Below are 18,364 nucleotides of genomic sequence, written 5' to 3'. Positions count from 1 at the left end.
ACGCTCAGCCGTGTTGCACATGTGGGAAGGAAAGAATGCGACACTCCTGGTGGGTGAAATAGGACAAGAAGAAGCTTGGAGCAGTGAGGCACAGTATGAAGCTGGAGAAGGAAGACTGTAGATGTATGAAGATGTATGTATGGGCACTTGAGCACATGAGAGGCTGAGACATAGGATGGAGCAGTGTGTGTGTGTGTGTGTGTGTGTGTGTGCGTGTATGGGTTGTTATTGAACTGCTGGCCTTTGCCTAGGGCTCCCATTCTGTGGTCTGTACTTTCACTCTCGCATGGGGGCCATTGAGGCCGTGCCGGATCAAAAGCCTGCCGTAAGAATGTGCTCCTTCTACGCTATTGAAGCCAACAGGCATAGGTGGCCCCTGGCTGGAGGAGGGGAACGTGGAGCCCTTTGACTGACACGTTCGCTTGCGAGCCCTGCTTATGCTGCCAAAATTTCCGGTGGTGAGAAAGCAGGCAGTTACGCTTTGAACAGCCTTGGGGGTAATAAGATAATTGAGCAAGGAGCAGCGGACTTTCCCAGTGGCGCAGAGCAGGTATTCCACGTGTTCTTTCAGCATTTCACACACTGTTCCACAGAAAACAGGAATGATCCTCAGATGATCTCAGTGTTTCATGGGCTGTATCATTGTTCTACATACAGTATCAGTGTTTCACAAACAGTATCAGTTTCCTACAGACTCTACTGGTGTCCTACAGTCTGTATCAGTGTCCAACCGACTGTATCAGTGTCTCACAGTGTCAGTGTCCTGCACACTGTATCAGTGTTCCAAAGACAGTATCAGTGTCTCACAGACTATCAGTGTCCTCTACACTGTATCAGTGTCCAATAGGCAGTATCAGAGTTCTACAGACTTGTCTCAGTGTCCAATGGACTGTATCAGTGTTTCACAAACAGTGCCAGTTTCCTACAGACTCTACTAGTGTCCTACAGTCTGTATAAGTGTCCAACAGATAGTGTCAGTCTTTCACACACAGCATTATTGTTCTACAGACTGTATGTGTCCTAAAAATAGTATCACACACACATTTCTGGAACCACTTGTCCCATACTGGGTCGCGGGGAACCAGAGCCTACCCGGCAACACAGGGCGTAAGGCCGGAGGGGGAGGGGGCACACCCAGGACGGGATGCCAGTCCGTCGCAAGGCACCCCAAGCGGGACTTGAACCCCAGACCCACTGAAGAGCAAGACCTGGTCCAACCCACTGCGCCACCACGCCCCCAAAATAGTATCAATGTCCTACAAAAAGTTTTAGTGTTTTACTGATGATCTCAGTGTTCCACAGATGACCATAATTGTCCACAAGTGATCTCAGTGCTCCACAGATTCTGCCAGTGATGTGTACAAGCTGTGTCAGTGCTCCACGGGCTGTGTCAATTTTCTGCAGATTGTATCAGTGTTTTACAGACAGTATCAATGTTTCACAAACAGTATCAGTGTCCTACCGATGGTATTAGTGTTTCACAGATGATCTCAGTGTTCCAAAGATGACCATACTTATCCACAAGTGATCTCAGTGCTCCACAGATTCTGCCAGTGATGTGCACAAGCTGTGTCAGTGCTCCACGGGTTGTGTCAGTGCTCCACGGGTTGTGTTCGTGCTGTCCGCACAATGGAAGCAGAGTGGTGATCTCATGGGGGAAGAATGATTATCCCTGGCTTACTCTGGCTGATAAATGAAGGGATTAAGGGGCCTGACCCCAGTTATTCCAGGGAGATGAACTGAATCCTGAATGAAGATTTTGAAGGGAAAATGAGCTCTTGTCTGCTGTCGCCCCAACGGACAGAGTAGATTGGAGTGAAGCACTGTTCCCCGCTGCCCCGCTGTGCGCTCTCTCTCTCTGCCTCTCTGCCTATTTAGTACTTTATTCAAACCTATTGTTCTCCCTGCTGTGTAAATGTCCCACCATGGCTGCAATGCATCCATCGCCGTTCATCGGTGTATCTCTTGCCAGATTAACCACACTGGTGTTACTCCACTACTCATCCTACTCGGTGAAATGAAGACACTTTAAGTCACTCTTAACTGTGTTCGTTGCACTGCTCCATGTGTGCATGTGGCAGGAGGCACGATGGCACAACGAGTAGCTCTGCTATCTCGCAGCACCTGGGTGGTGCAAGAGGTTGCCACTCAGTCCCCGCGCGGTTTCCATGTTCTTTCCGTATCTGCGTGGGTTTCCTCCGGGTGCTCTGGTTTCCTTCCACAGTCCAAAGACATGCTGTTCAGGTTCCCCCATAGTGTGTGAGTGACAGAGAGTGTGTTCCACTGATGTATAGATGAGTGACCCAGTGTAAGTAATGTATCTGGCAGTGTAAATCACTGCGGTGAATAAGGTGTGTGGGCTGGTAACACTACATAGAGCTCATTGGAAGTTGCTTTGGAGAAGAGTGCCTGCTAAATAAATAAATGTAAATGTAGAGCCAAGTAAGCCAGGAGAATGTCTTGGCAAGAAACTCGGCAGGTGGCATCTGTGGGAAATTATTGCTGCCTACTCCTATAGGGATGTGTGAACTTGAATGGTACTTGAGGAATAATAAGCTTTATGGAGCAGAGGAGATACTACGTTGTATTAGAGTTTGATGTAAAGAGGGGAGCTGGTGATTTGCAGGAAATGTTAAAAATGTGTAGCATGAACACGATACTTTCAGTCCTGTATTGCTTTAGGTGTGTGTGTAAATTGATGTGTGACTCTATTCATAGCCCAGCATTCATTCATTCATCCATTGTCAGTAACTCTATGTCCAGTGCAAGGTCATGGTGATCTGGAGCCCATCCTGGAATCATGGGAGATGAGCCCTGAAGGGACCCCAGTCAGCCCTCAGTTCTTACTAATTTCACTTGCAGATAATAGTTTTTAAACTTAATTGCAGAGCTTTTTGCTGTATTTTAACTGAATCATGACTTTCTTCATGGGAACACCTTTAACTGCTCTTGTTTTTCCAAGAACAATTAAAAAAAAATTCCATAACTACTCACGACCTTGACTTTTTAGTTACATTGGTCCCTCCATATACAGCTTACAGACTATAAGAAAAAAAAAAAAAACGAAAATGTACTGAGGCTTATGTGTTGGTTTACTGTTTTTGTCTGGAAATTAAAAAGAGCATACTCAATGTAAATGCACACTTTAGCAAAAAAAATTACTTTTGTTATAGAAAAACGCAACGACTGGTGTTGTTTTGCTATTTAGTTTTGTCATCCCAGTGAAACACACTGAAGTTGAGAGAAGAGATCTGAACACACTGAAAAGAGTTAATAAAAGAGAAACACAGGGGACAAGAAATGATCTTTGTCTCTGTCCGTCATTGTTCTTCCACAGCGCAGATGAATGATGCCAGAAGGACAACGGGGTCCCTGGAGCTGAAAGGAACGTGAAGCTGGATCAAAGGCTGGACTCCTGCCAGGGCCATCAAGGCCATGTGATATTCGCACCTATTGCCTTGTTTGCTCATAGCCAAGAGGCCAGGAGACAGGGTGGAGAAAGCATGGGGGCACCATGGGGGAAGCATGGGGCAGCTGGGACAATGCTGTGAGAATCCGCGACTACGCTGATATAGCATGTGATAAATTGTCGGCACAGTGAACTTTCTGGGGAAGTGTTTGTCTCAGTAAAGACATGCATCGCTTAATAATGGAGATACGTTCTGAGAAATCTGTCATTAGGCGATTTCATCATTGTGCTAACATCACAGAGTGTACTTATACACACCTAGAAGTATAACCTCGATCATAGTGTGCATTTATACAAATCTACATGGTATAGCTGGGGGTGCGGTGGAGCAGCAGGTTTAGCCTGTACCTGCTCTTTGGTGGGTCTGGGGTTCGAGTCCTGCTTGGGGTGCCCTGTGATGGACTGGTGTCCTGTCCTGGGTGTGTCCCCTCCCCCTCCAGCCTTATGCACTCTGTTGCCGGGTTAGGCTCTAGCTCGCCGTGATCCTGCTTGGGATAAGCGGTTTCAGTCAATCTGTGTGTGTGTACGTGTACAGGGTATAGCCTCCATCAAAGAGTGTACTTATACACACCTAGATGGTATAGCCTCAATGCAGTCAAGAGACGCAGTAAACGCAATATTTATGATGCTGCTGCCGGCGTAACACAGTATACCATTTCACAGTAAACTTTTTTATAAGTAGAAAGAGTACACTGTAAAATAATGATAAAAAGTACAGTATAGTAAATACATAAACCGGTAACACTGGTGTTTATATCATTATCAAGTATTATGTACTGTACATAATTGTATGCGCTATACTTTTATACGACTGGCAGTGCAGTAGGTGTGTTTACAGCAGCACCACCACGAACACATGAGTAACACGTTACGCTACGACTTCACTAGTCGATAAGAATTTTTCAGCTCTATTATAATGTTTTGTGACCACTGTCGTACTGTATGTGCGGTAAGTTGTTGAGCGAAATGTCGTTAAGTGGTGCATAACTATAAATAGTTGCAGCATGACTGTGTGTATGGGAGCATGCAATTATGCATTTGAAGGTATGAATTTATACTGCTAGGGCAGCATCTAGGGTGGTTATTCAGTCAAACTGGAGGACCCAGGTTTGAATCACACATCCTGCTGTAGTACCCTGGATCAAGCTACCTACCCTAAATTGCTCAATTGCAAATGATCCATTTAAGTTTATTCATTTTGCTGTTCCTTTTCTCCAACTTACACTTGTTTACTCATTTGTACAGCTGGGTAATTTTACTGGAGCAATTTAACACATGTACTGTGCTCAAGGGTACTACAGCTGGGATTCAAACCTGCAACCTTTGAGTCCAAATCAGCAGCTCTAACCACTATGCTTTGGAGAAAAGCATAATCTAAATGAGTAAATGTATTTCTATATGTGTGGTGACTCAAAAACTACCTGTAACACGGCAGTGAAACGAACAGAATCAAAATGGGAAGGCTGTCAGTTCGAGGAAAAGCTCTGCTGTTGTACTTCTGACCAAAGTACTAACCCCGAAGTGCTAAAGCAGAAAGATCCAGCCAGAGGTAATAAACTGTTTTTCGGTGGAACAGTCAGAGTGGGTGTGTCTGTGAATGTTTTTGGGTGAAAAGAGACTACCTGTCTTGTTTGCTCGGACCCGGGGAGCCTGTATGCTTTGTAATAAAGTCTACTTGAATATTATTAAAAAAGGTAATTAAAAAAGGTTTCTCTTTAATTGAAAACAGTAGCATATTCACTTGAGTCAGTTGTGTATCCATATGGTTCTGGAGAAGTTGTGCCAGCTTTGAGCATCACCTGCACCGGGGCTTTTCGCCATCACTGTGTTGACTTCAACTACATTTTTTCATTTAGCTGATGCTTTTCTACAAAGTGACTTCCAATGATTTTTCCATTTATACAGCTGGGTCATTTTACTGGAGCAATTTAGGAAAAGTACCTTGCTCAAGGGTACTATAGTATGCTTTGGGTCCAAAAGCTGTCCAGTAAGCTAGTTTCCGTACACTGACCCCTAGCCTCCATGCACCCAGCACTACCACTTCAGTCCAGTGACAGGTTGAAGGCTTTGTGTCGCATCTATATAATGTGAGACATCAGAGGCTCAAATCAGCTGTGGTACCGCAGCACAAACAAGGAATGTCAGGGTTTCAGTCACCCGGCAGAGGACCTTTCCAAGCCACAGCTCACAAGTAACTGTTCCGGAATATCCCATCGACTGAGAGGACGCCTTTCTTCAACATGGTTTGGAGTATAATTTTTGTCCATAAAGTCCATGTAGTTACATAGACAACTGCTAACTCGGTCCTCCTTGGACCATGTTCACAATTGTCTTTGACAGGCATAAAAAACAGTCATAAAAATATGCATGTAAATATTATATTACTGTATAATATGCTGGTACCAACTGTCGCAGAGGAACCCCTCCCAGAGAGCCAATGTGGATTTAGATCCAATCATAGCACAACTGACATGGTGTTTGTTCTGAGACAGATCCAAGAGAACTGCCAGGAACAAAACAAAGCACTGTACGTCACCTTTGTTGACCTGACCAAAGCGTTTGACACCATGAGCAGGAGCGGGCTCTGGTCAATCCTGGAAAAACTAGGTTGCCCACCAAAGTTCCTGGGCATGATCATTCAGCTCCTCAAGGGCCAGGTCGGCCAGGTCAGACATAGAAATGACATCTCACAGCCTTTCCCAATTGCAAATGAGTTCATCCTATTCTTCAGTATGATGCTCCAGCAGGCTGTCCAAGACCTCAATGATGATGATGGCATTTACATTTGTTTCCGCACTGATGGCAGCCTATTAAACCTGAGGCGACTGCAAGCTTGCACCAAGATCAGGGAACAGCCGATCTGGGAGCTTCTGTTTGTTGATGACTCTACCCTTTTTGCTCACACTGAATCAGCTTTGCAGCACATATCAGCCTGCTTTGCAGAGGCTGCCCAGCTCTCCGGGCTGGAGGTCAGCCTCAAAAAGACAGAAGTCCTCTATCAGCCCTCTATCTGGGGTGTGTGATATCCTCTGATGCAAAAATTGACAAAGAGGTGAACAACAGACTGGCCAAAGCCAATAGTGCTTTTGGCAGACTTTTCAGACGTGTCTGGAGCAACAAAAACCTGAAAGCAGACATGAAAGTCAGGGTGTACAAAGCCATCATTCAGACCACCCTGTTGTACGGTGTTGAGTCTTGGGTCACCTACCGTCGCCCCCTACGACTTCTTGAGCACTTCGGTCAACGCTGTCTCCGTGCCATTTTCAACATCCATTGGATGGATCATGTCACAGCAGAGTGCACTAGCATAGAGACCATGCTCCTCAAGATACAGCTGCGCTGGGCAGGGCATACTTCCAGGATGGTTGACCATCGCCTGCCCAAGATCCTACTCTATGGAGAATTGTCCACAGGCTATTGTGACCATGGGGCACCACAGAAGCAACAAGGGCACTCTGAAAAAGTCCCTCGCGTACTGCAGTATAGATCACCGTAAGTGGGCATCCCAGGCCGTCAACAGAGACTTGTGGCAGCAGACAGTCCAGCAGACCGCTGCAGAGTTTGAGATGAACCGCAGGACCAGCATGGAGAAGAAGAGAAGAAAGCGGAAGACCCCTATTCCCTCAACACCAACCATAAACCAGTTCCTCCCATACAGCCGCTGTGGTAGACTCTGCCTGTCTCGCATTGGCCTCATCAGTCTCCAGTGTGCCTGCAGCAGATGTAGATCCTATCCTTCCTAATCGTCATTCGCGAAGTCATGCCAAGAGAAGACTGTATAATAGTTTCAATTCATATAAAGTTTGTTTTATGCTTATTTAGTATTATATTTGGCGGCTACTGCCGTCACCTCACTGCAACTGAACTGTTCAGGAGTGTGTTTGAATACGGCTCATTCTTTCCGGCGTTTGCATGTCCTCTGCGTGTTCTGGTTTCCTCCCACAGTCCAAAGACATGCAGTTCAGGTGCATTGATGACACTGAATGGGCTGTTGTGTTTGACCGCGGGCATGGCATCCCACCAACGGTGTACCTGCCAGCCTTGTACTGAGAGATAGGCTCCGGACCCCTTCGACCCTGGCAAGGTGTAGGTGAAAATGAGTGATAGTGTTACTTTCTTCAAGAGGAACAACGAACAATCTCAGTTAGGAGCACATGTATTTTTATTAGCAGAAATACACCTGTACTACATTTCTTAAAGCACCTTTAGCTTGTAACTGCCAACAGATTTGACATCTACCAAAGTGTTCTGAAACAGCCCTGTAAATTAACGGATGAGCTCGTTATAAGAAATTTGGGCGCACATCCGGGATCCTCAGCATCGCTAGCTTGTGTGAAAGATGCACCCGAGTGAGCAGCCGGTGGCCGCGGCAGAGTTCACAACCATAAGCGCCGCTGCCCTTGCGCACATCTGTGTCCATAGCGTTCATACTACTTCCACACTTCAACTCCCTAACTTTCTCCCTTCTCGCCCGGAAAAAAATCAAGTTTCAATCTTCCCCCTCTGTGTCTGATTCCTTTAGAAAAAGAGTTGCACCACAGTTTTTCTGACATGCGCGTCTGGAGTGAGAGGTGCTCAGAATGGCCCTGCCATGGCAAGAAGTGCCCCAACCGTGGTAAATCGGAGACTGCTGATCAATGGGAGCGCTCTGCGTTTCCGCTCTGAGAAAAGCAGGATCGACATTTATTCCTCTCATTCGCTGCAAAGAAAATAGTTACAGTATATAGACCTTCCCCAACATTTTTCCGTAAAGAAAAAGAGCCAAACAGTGCAAGAGAAGACAAACTTGTGACATCACTGTGCTTTCGTTATGGGTCACAGTGCGACTGACACGAAACAGATTATACATGATCATATTTAAAACCTGCACCCCAAGAAGCAGAGAAGTGATCGCTGGCTTCGCAGCTCATCTGTGCGTACAGTAATAACATCTCACGACACGAGTAACACGGGTCCCACTCCATCTGTATCTCAGGGAAGTTGTGCACAAAGCACACGTCATGTCAGCCCTCCAGAGGGACCTTTCAGGGCAGGTATTTGCTGCCGAAGTATCTTGAATTGTACAGTCTCCCCCCCCCCCACTTTATGAGGAGCCCACAATCATTCCCTGACGCTGTATAAGTAGTGGGAGCAGAGTGGCTCGTCTTGATTGGCACATCGTCCTGTTCAGTGGTTTGGTCCAGCAGCCCCGGTGTCGGTGACCTTCGCTCGTAGTCACAGTGAACCTTGGTCTCCAAGGCAACACGTCTAGCAAGGGTGGCGCTGGTCGAAACAGTGCGATGGGAGAGGAATGCTTTGGCATGTGCGTGTGTGTGCGTGTGTGTGCGTGTATGTCGTATGGCGAATGGGGTTGGGAAGAAGAAGCAGGAAAGGGCGAGGAGGGGTGTGGGGCTCCTACTGTCCCTCCCTCAGCATGGTTGCACCTACCCTGAGTTTTAGGGCACATCCTGTGCCGTCCTCAGAGGGAAACCTGCAGGATCGGCCACAGCAGTGCAGGACAAGCGGCATCGCTGGGCGAGGACAACGCCAGCGCAGATGTACAGGTGTCGCATCAGACACACACGCTGACTGGGCCGAACGGAGCCTCGGAGACTCTGCGGTGCATCGTATCGGACCGTAGTTTTCGGCAGCCCGTAGATGCAGCTTTATTAATGGGCACATCTGCAGGGCTCACAACAGTCTCCCATAAAGCCGTTCCTGCCGTAACATCGGCAAACGGCCGCTGCCCTTTTTTGACAGTGGATTGTGATTGAGTTCGATTTAAATATCTAGTAACTCAAAAGCAAATGAAATAAACATCAGTGTTTTTCCTTTAATCAATCTAACGTATAGACAGTATTTAAAATAACTTGTTAAGGATTTGCCAAATCCTCCAAGTTTGGCTTATATGCTATATGGACTAGTATGTTGACTATGCAACGAAGAGTGATTTACAGTATAAAAATTTAAACCGATCTGCGCAGTCCAGTGACCTTGCTCTTGGTGCGTGATACCAGTGTAGGCCCGAGGCTCCTATGCATTATTGCCGGCCCCCGCCCCCGGTGCAGGCTGAGTAATAAAGCACATCTGTTTCTTGCATCGACACATATAACGCATGCTTTGGCTGCTTCAGTCGCCCAAATAGTTTTTCCCTCCTTGTCATCTTTCGCTGTAAGACAACGTACACCTCTCTTTGTTTCTCTCCCAAATATGTTCAGTGCAAAAAAACAAACTAACAAAAAGAAGGCTCAAAAAGCATTTTCGAGCTAAACGGTGCTTCTCCTGATGGACCTTACCCTGCGGGGCGGCCCTCGCGATCCCTCGAAAGCATCCCGCTGCGGAGACGTTGCCGCCCTCGCGCATTTTATCTGCAAGGTCACCAGGAATGCGTGGCAGCCGCAGGACCACAGTGCGAGCACTCAAGGCTTTCTTTCTCAGTAAACAGTGGAGGGGGAGATTGTGCCCAACATGCAGCTGGGATCCAGCACCTTTAGCGACGGGGAAAAGGGGAAGCGGGGTTCGACTAGCCTGGAAAAGGCAGGGCTCTGGACAACATCAGAATCCAAGTTTCCAAAATATACTCCATTTAAAATAGGGTTTTTTTTTTTTTATCGCTATAAGAAAACAAATCTCTGACATATTTGTTTTTATAAACAGTAGTGCAGTGCTTCACACTTCATACCTTTCAGACAAAGAAATAGTGATGCATATGAGTGCCTTGCAACAGAAACACCAAAACAAGCGAAAAAAAAAAAAAAACATCTCATTGCCGAACCTACGACTTCTTTCAATAGTTATTCATTTCTGTTTATAAAATATCTAATAATACTAAGATAATTTAATATTAACACAATTATTCAAATAGAAAAATATTAAATATAAACAGTTATAAGAAAAAAATGTGATAATCTGAACCCTCAGATATATTCATTTGCTACATTGGGCCAGCCGCTGGCCTCGAGCGCCCTGCTCACAGTCTGACTGGCTCGGGTGGGCTCTGACAGGTGGGGTTGCGGGTGAGGGTGGGGATGGGGCTGCATCTCAGATGGCAGTGTCCCAGAAGACGGTCGTGTGGGTGGAGTAGGGCGGCGGGCTGCACTTCTTGGTGCCGTTGCTCTTCTTCCAGCTGGGCAGGATGGGCATGCTCTCCTGCTTGCACAGGCCCTTGTCCAGCCGCTGGCGGGCCTTGATCTCTCTGCACAGAATGCGCTTCTTCTCTATCATCTCCATCATGGTGTTGTCCCCACACACCCATGGTAAGGGCGCCACCTGCTGGAGCGGAGGGGGGCACATAGTGTTGGTTTTCCTACAGCGGCACAACGAACCCATGCTTGTTTCCTGTCTCCCTGTCAGCCGGCGCATAGTAGGAGGAGGCGGCGTGTGGATTCCTGCACGACTCAACGAGAGGTTGAAATCACGCGGGGGAAAGTTAGCGCTCCGAGCAATCACGTGTACGTAGGTGCGTGCTGTGTCCATCTGTAGCTACAAGAGTAGCACACATAGCGCTCAGCCTTACTCACACGTAACGCTGATGCGACTGGGTGTCCCTAAATAGTGTGTGTTATAGCAGCGTGCTGGAGAACTAGTTGGGCATCGTTTGGTATTTGAGAGTAAGTGCCGAGGTGTAAGCTGCGCGGAGGCTGCCGAACGCAGGAGCGCAGGCCCTAGCCGCCCTGTTGCCAGGGGATTGAGCGCGCGGAGACACGGTGGGATGCTGCGCCCAGGCGGCCGATATCGGAAGTACAGTTTGACCCGGTAAGCTGATAACGGTGGTGCAGAATGGAAACATGACGTGTGTAGAGTTACAGCACATGTGGCGCCACCTGTGCTGGCCTGGATTTATCGGCCGGAGGGAGGTTTCGCTCCGGAGAATGCCCAAATGTGTGTAACTGATGAGCTGTCAGACCTACCCTGAAAAAGGGGTGCTTTCCAGGCACTCAGATGATACCTCACCATGGCACAGCAGGCCATTGTCAAGGGCAGGACACGTGGAGAACAGAAACCTGCATGCCTACTGTTCCAAAACTGTTGCACCTTCATTTAGGTTCTCCATCAAGAAACAATGCAGGCTGAGCTCAGAAATACTTCACATTTACAGGACACCCAACACACACACACAGACATTTAAACGACACATTATAAAAGTATGGACAGACACAAAAAGGACAACACCACAAGGAGAGGACTGGACAGAAGGTTTTCACAATTTATTCTTTTCTTTCTGAGCATTTCCTTAGTCTTTGCTGGAATATTTGGAAACACTTGAACAGACGGTTATACTGCTGCCATTTCATGAACTGCGGTGTGTACAGTTAGTAGTGTGGGGTGGCGACAGTTACTCCGTAAATGGTGGATGGCGAAGATATGTTCTTGTTTATGAACAGCGCGGTGGTGTGTGAATGGATCAGATGTCCGCAGCTGCAGAGATGGAAGTATGTATAAATGGTGCTGTAACGCGTGGATGGCAGGCGGAGCGGTCCTTCAAATGGACGACATCATCAGCGTCGACCACAAACACAACGAGCACGAACGGACACCACAACGATGTCGTTTATGTGAACTAAAGCTTTACTTTCTCATTCATTCTAATTTGGTTTGTTGAGCTCAGTGTTTGAGGTCTTCACTCCGCTATAACCGGTCGGTAAAACGAATCCCTTTTACAATGACAGCTCAGGATCGAACCAAAGAAAAACAAATCTCGATTGACAACAAAATGCATACACAACAACACAGGTGCATTACACTGAATTCATGACATATGTATATACACACATCTAACAGTGAATTAGATACTGAGGAAAATACACTGACTTTAGAGGCGTACAAACTGCATAGGGGCCTTGAGGGATTTGGAACTTGCTTTATATTGCATGTGACACCCCCAGGGCTATTAAATGAGCTAAGACTAAAATGCCTTAGGGGTTTATTTTTCTCCTGAGATCAGCACGTGAGTTCTATCGTTTGATGTTTGTGTGTGTGTGTGTGTATATATATATATATTTCAAATCAAACAGACTGGTAATGTTTTGACAGACACAAAACAAAACCAACAAAAGTGCTTTTAGCTGACAGGAACTGGGCTGGTGCACAACAGGATAAAGAAAAGAGAGGTGCACCGGGTTCGAAGGCTGAGGCAGACAGAAGCGGCACATGGCACACACATGGGCAGGACACACAGACAGGACAGAGGCACCACACGTGTTCAGTCACTGATGAACGGTGGTACCTGGCTCTGCTGTGGTTCTGATGCCTGCCGCTGGGGGGTCCCCAGGGCTAGGGGCATGCCTGATGTGGACGCCGACCGGCCCACCTTGGACACCGCCTTGGCTTCTGCAAGATGGGATGCGGTAAGGCCATGAGAACCAGGGTGCTCAGAAGAGCCTTACATGTGTAACACATGGGTAAAGGCTTTCATTCACAGATTCACACACACAGCGCTGCCTGAAAGTATGTGAACCCTGCAGGGATGGTCACTATTCTTGTATGCAATATTGAAATATATTTCTAAATCTTAAATTTTAAACTTATGAATGAATGATTATGATTTACACACCTGATTGTACTTATCTGCTTGGTTTAACCAGTGCAACTGGTTAAAAGGGGTTCGCTTATTTTTTTGCACCTGCACTACTTCCGTGTTTCTGCTACACACATGATTTCCTCTGAAGCACACACACATCACATTGTCTGAAACTACTTGTCCCAAGGGGGGTCGTGGTAAACCGGAGCCTAACCCAGCAACACAGGGCATAGGGCTGGAGGGGGAGGGGACACACCCAGGACGGGACACCAGTCCATCACGAGGCAACCCAAGCGGGACTCGAACCTCAGACCCACCAGAAAGCAGGCACAGGCCAAACCCGCTGCGCCGCCACACCCACTCTAAAGCAACATATGGAATTGGTTATTACCCACCTATTATGTCAGATAAGAAACACCTCTTCTCATTAAATAACCATTTCATGGTAAAACTAAAGGACACAAGGGGTTCACATACTTTTGAAAAAGCACTGTTAGGTAGCCATACATCAAACCTATTAAGAGTGTTTTCCAAAGAAGTCTCTAGCGGTTGTTTAACAGTATGTGGGTAGTACCATCAGTGGCCTTCTCTTTCAGTTTTCTCTCTCCACCTTGCAGTCAGACAGAACCATCAGGTGAGAAGGTATGTTGAGAAAAATAAATTACTGCACCTGGTTTTGCGTAGTTATCGATTCTCTTCCCTGCGCTCAAACGTCCTTATTACTGAGCTCTCACCTGAGCCACTGCTCCCCAGCATGGCAGTGGGGCTGACAGAAGAGCCCCCCATTCTGCTGGGTGTCGTGTTGGCCGATTGTCCTGATCCTCCATCCCGTTCATGTGCCTTCGGGGAGTCCCTGGTGCCACTATGGTGAGCCCCCCGGTCCTTGGTGTCGGGTTTGGGCTGCAGCTCCGTGCTATGGCTCCTGCTCTTAGCTTCACCTGCAGGAGACAATTACAGGATGGGAAAGACATCAGGGACAGAGGTGATCATTCCAGGATTGCTTTTAGAACAACATGGGAAAGGCCGTGATTTCATGCTATAGGACAGTTGACTCCATGAGGCCGTTGAGGTACAGAGGAGCTGGGCTTTAACAGCAGTTCTGGGATATGTGGCGCTGATGTATAGCCATGCATCCCCAGTGTCCACAAGGTGTCACTCTGAACAAGAACAACGAGGAGCCTTGGTTGTGCATGGGGAACCTATCTTTGGAGACCCCGGGCAGTTTCGCGTGTTTGTTCAGTTCCGCCAGAAAGCATAACTTATAGCAAGAATCAAAGGATCGATCCCTGACAGGGTGATTAACTAAATTGGACACACTAGCGGTGGAACGGAGCAAACGTATGGTAGCGTGTCAGATTTAGCTAATCACTCGACACAGAGAGGCATGGTAAAGAGAGGAGTGCAGCATCTCCAACAGGTGCTCATTCAAAGCAAACCCAGCAAAACACAAGGGTGTGTGGAGATCTTCATATGAGAACATAAGTGGATTTTATACTGCCGGGACTGCGAGTAGGCTCACAAAACTGTCAAGCATAAATCCTTATAGCACATCTTCTTTTTTGCCATTTTCTGGCCTTAATGATTATTGGGCTTAATGCGTTTTAATACTTTTTGGTGTTAATGATAGGTTATAATGAAGTCACACTTTTTATAAATTCCTCCCCTGCCACCACCCTCCCAAGTCGTCGCTATTTAACACGGACATTTGTTCAAAGAGTCACACACTCTACAATTCTGTCACATACTTCAGGACCTCATCTTATTTACTTTATCTCAGTATTCTTGCCTCATGAAAACCAGCAGGCAGCACAGGCCAGCAAGGCCTGGTACAGTGACACAGTACATAAAATCACAGTAAGAAGGCAGCGCGCCACACGGCAGCACCGTGCTCTGCTGCTCCCCGTCTCACCGCCATAGCTTCTTCCATATGTCACCGTGGTTCGTGAGCTTTCACATTCATCATGTCTTTTATGTTCTTTGGAACCATTAAGGAAATTGCTTTGGTAAACGATGAAAGCTTTCCATTATTTTCTCTGCCAAGTGCTTCAGTCCTAATGGCTGTCTCAGACACACAGGGACGTGCAGGTATACACTGCGGGAACAGCAGGCCGCTCTGGCCCTCCTGGAGCAACCATTTCATGTGTCACCTCACTCTGTCTTTCCGAATGTGACGGGAACGCTGCTATGCCCAGGCAGGACCTTCTGTGTCAGGTCCCCTTCACCTTCACACTCCCAGCACCCCTCAGGCTGCACACGTGCAGGGAAGAATTTGCAAACCCGATGCTCCCGTCTCTTGCGCTCCTGCCTAATTCGAGCTGCGCCACAAATGTCATTTTATGGGTTTGAAAAATTCCGCAGATTCAGGCCATTGTTACAGATTACAGTTATGCAATCTTACACAAGGCTTAGGGAAACCAGAGAAATGGCTGCCTTGCATTACAGTGGTTTGATTTACCATCGCCATGGTAACAGCCAGGATGGGGTGAAATATGCAGCTAGACAAACTGATACCCTCATTTCTGATCTGATATGTGATCCTAAAGAATGCACACAGTGCTGCTGGAGTCCTACACCCTTGTTCTGAGAATAGATGCACCCGAAGGACAGAGGGAGCCATCCTCCCCCATCCCACACACCAGACGACTACAGTACCTTCCTGGTGTGTTTCCAACCGGTGTTTCTTTCCAATTTCATTACAGCCTGTCGTCATTCGTGGATCAGAGGGAGACACAATTTATCATCTCTGCCCGATGAAGAAGTGAAGGAATAAAGGTGCGGAGGTCCGGGACACATGCAGCGTTAACTCTGCAGGCCACGGGTTTGAGCACACCTGTGTGGGTCTGCCTCCAAGAATATGTGTGTGTTTACAAATGTGCAGGAGTGTGTTTGCCTGTGAGAGTGTGTGTGCCATGATCTCTGTGTGCACTGCAATCACACTCGTTCTAGCCTCATGGCTCCTCAGATTCTGCCAAGCAGATGCTCTATAAATAGGTCAGGCTTGCTGTAGCACTGTGGTCTAGGAGGTCTAGAGGTTGGATCTCAATATACACACTGCCCACCTTTCTGAATGGAGGGAACTGGCACTTTAAAGGTCTCTCAGCCAATTGGGACCAAAGGGCGGAGCTCCTGCAGGCTCCCAAGCTGAAGCCTCAGTCAATCAGAGAGCAGCATCAGAGCTTGGCGACTACAGCTATCCGGAGCCAGAAATCCACCCGACAACACAGTTGAGACGTAGGGCCCCCGTGACAAGGGTACAACTGTGCTACTGTGCCACTAGCAGACAGAGACACAACCTGACATGTGGCAGTGCTCTGGCTGTGGCTGAGAATCAGTGCACGCTAACTATCCATGACTGTCTCACAATAAAAGCAAAAGCCTTAGAAAAAGCAACAGGCTGGGGCACAGGTGATCAAAACAAACTGCTCAAACCCCCAGACAGGTATAGCGGTAGTCTGATTTATAGTCTCAGATCAGTGTGGCATCATGTGTTTATTAGTACCCAAAAGAATGGCCACATGCAGACCATGAACAGTGGCCCCTTTGCTTAACATTTATTTTGTATTCCACTGAACGTTATATGGTCATGTCCCTTTAGCTGTCACCTGACCTTGGATTGTACATCACACATCACACACACATCGTCTGCACCGCTGTCCCATACGGGGTCGTGGGGAGCCGGAGCCTAAACCGGCAACACAGGGCGGAAGGCTGGAGGGGGAGGGGACACACCGAGGATGGGATGCCAGTCCGTGGATTGTACCTCCCGCAGTACAAATATTTACCTCTGTGTTTACTCTGCAATATCATAGGAGTTTAAGCGTTTTACTGAAGACTTACAAAGACACAGTAGCTAGAAATAGCAGAGAAGACTGATGGTGTTAGTAGCTCGGGCTGTTGATCCAGATGTCCAGGTATTCGCCGAGCTTGGCATTCAGACAGCAAATGTTTCATCACCAGTTAAAGTGACATCATGATGATGGTTTGTGGAAACGTTTGCCGTCTGAATGCCAACCTCGGCAAACATCTGGACACAGCAACTTTATTTCTGGGGAAATTAATAGATACTGTGATGAATAGAACAAATTCTCTCAAAAGGAGCCATGATGCAGATTTTTAATTTAAGTCTACACACAGATCTACCACGAGGTTTACTCTGGGTTTACCTATTCTCATAAGGAGTTTGGTGTATTAAATTGTCATAGAACAACATTTGGTGAGTCTTCCCTGATTTGACCTACTGTGACAATCTGGATGCCCTTTTAGTCCTAAAATTAAAACCAGTCATACGGTTGTAATTTTCATCAACTTCAATGTATGTTAAATAATTCTTGCTCTTGGGCTGGAGCTATAGGCAATAAGCTTGGCTTTCCATGTTTCAGTTTCAAGTTTATTGTCATAGGTACAAGTACCGTGTACAAGTATCATGAAATTCTTCTTCAATGCTTCTCCACAGACTATGGACAAAAAACAACAGAAATGCTGCACAAAACAAAACAATGACAGTGAGTAATGCTAATAACAGTAAATAACGGTAACAATAATAATAATAAATAATAGTAGACAGCCAGAGAACTCAGAATGTGAGAATGCTTAAAGTGACAGTGTAATCTACCAATGTGCTTGGAAGGAGCAGTTCACCTCTAGTTACAAAAGGTGGCACATTGGTGAGTGTTGTATACTCTTACAGGAGTAGGGTAAAAGCTGTTCCTGTATCTAGCAGTGCGGGTTCGAATAGACCTCAGCCGCTTTGCAGACGGCAGAGAGGAGAAAAGTGCCCGTGCGGGGTGACTATGATCTTTCATGATGCGCATCGTCTTTCTGAGGCAGCGTGTGGTGTAGGTGTCCTGGACTGCTGGTAGCTGTGTGCTGATGATTTCCTGAGCCGTTTTGACCACCCTCTGTAGGGCTTTCTTGTCCTGTATGGAGCAGCTGCCACCCCAGGATGTAATACACCCTGTGAGGACGGACTCCACAGCACACCTGTAGAAAGTGGTGAGGACTCTAGTGGACATCCTGGCTTTTTTCAGACACCTGAGGAAGTGGAGACGTTGATGGATTTTTTTGATGGTTGATGCTGTGCGGTCAGTCCATGTGAGTTTGGCAGTGATGGTGACCCCTAGGAATCTGAAGCTGTTGACCCTCTCTACAATGTCCCCTCCTATGTAGATGGGTGCATGAGCTGTATCCTGTTTCCTGAAGTCAATCACCAGCTCCTTAATTTTACTGACATTGAGAGAGAGGTTGTTGTCCTGTCATCACTCTGCCAGGAGCCTCACCTCCTCTCTGTAGGCCGTCTAATCGCTGTTGGTGATCAGACCCACAATGGTGGTATCGTCAGCAAACTTTATGATGGTGTTGGAGCTGTGCCTGGTCACACAGTCATGTGTGAACAAAGA

General features: G+C 47.1%; 1 protein-coding gene across 1 annotated transcript in view; it reads right to left on the bottom strand.

Annotated features, from left to right (window-relative positions):
• Positions 1 to 10,441: 10,441 nt before the first annotated feature.
• nyap2a (neuronal tyrosine-phosphorylated phosphoinositide-3-kinase adaptor 2a) overlaps positions 10,442 to 18,364 on the bottom strand; it is a 38,731-nt gene continuing 30,808 nt past the window's right edge. Inside the window, exons 5-7 of the mRNA XM_018732107.1 lie at positions 13,703 to 13,906; positions 12,675 to 12,778; positions 10,442 to 10,720 (exon numbers count right to left, since the gene is read on the bottom strand). Coding sequence (XP_018587623.1) covers positions 10,490 to 10,720; positions 12,675 to 12,778; positions 13,703 to 13,906 — 539 coding nt within the window. The 3' untranslated portion in view covers positions 10,442 to 10,489. The remainder of the gene's footprint in view (positions 10,721 to 12,674; positions 12,779 to 13,702; positions 13,907 to 18,364) is intronic.

The sequence above is a fragment of the Scleropages formosus genome, chromosome 10, assembly GCF_900964775.1.
Source record: "Scleropages formosus chromosome 10, fSclFor1.1, whole genome shotgun sequence".
Lineage (NCBI taxonomy): Eukaryota > Metazoa > Chordata > Actinopteri > Osteoglossiformes > Osteoglossidae > Scleropages > Scleropages formosus.
This window is presented reverse-complemented; position numbering and strand designations above follow the sequence as displayed.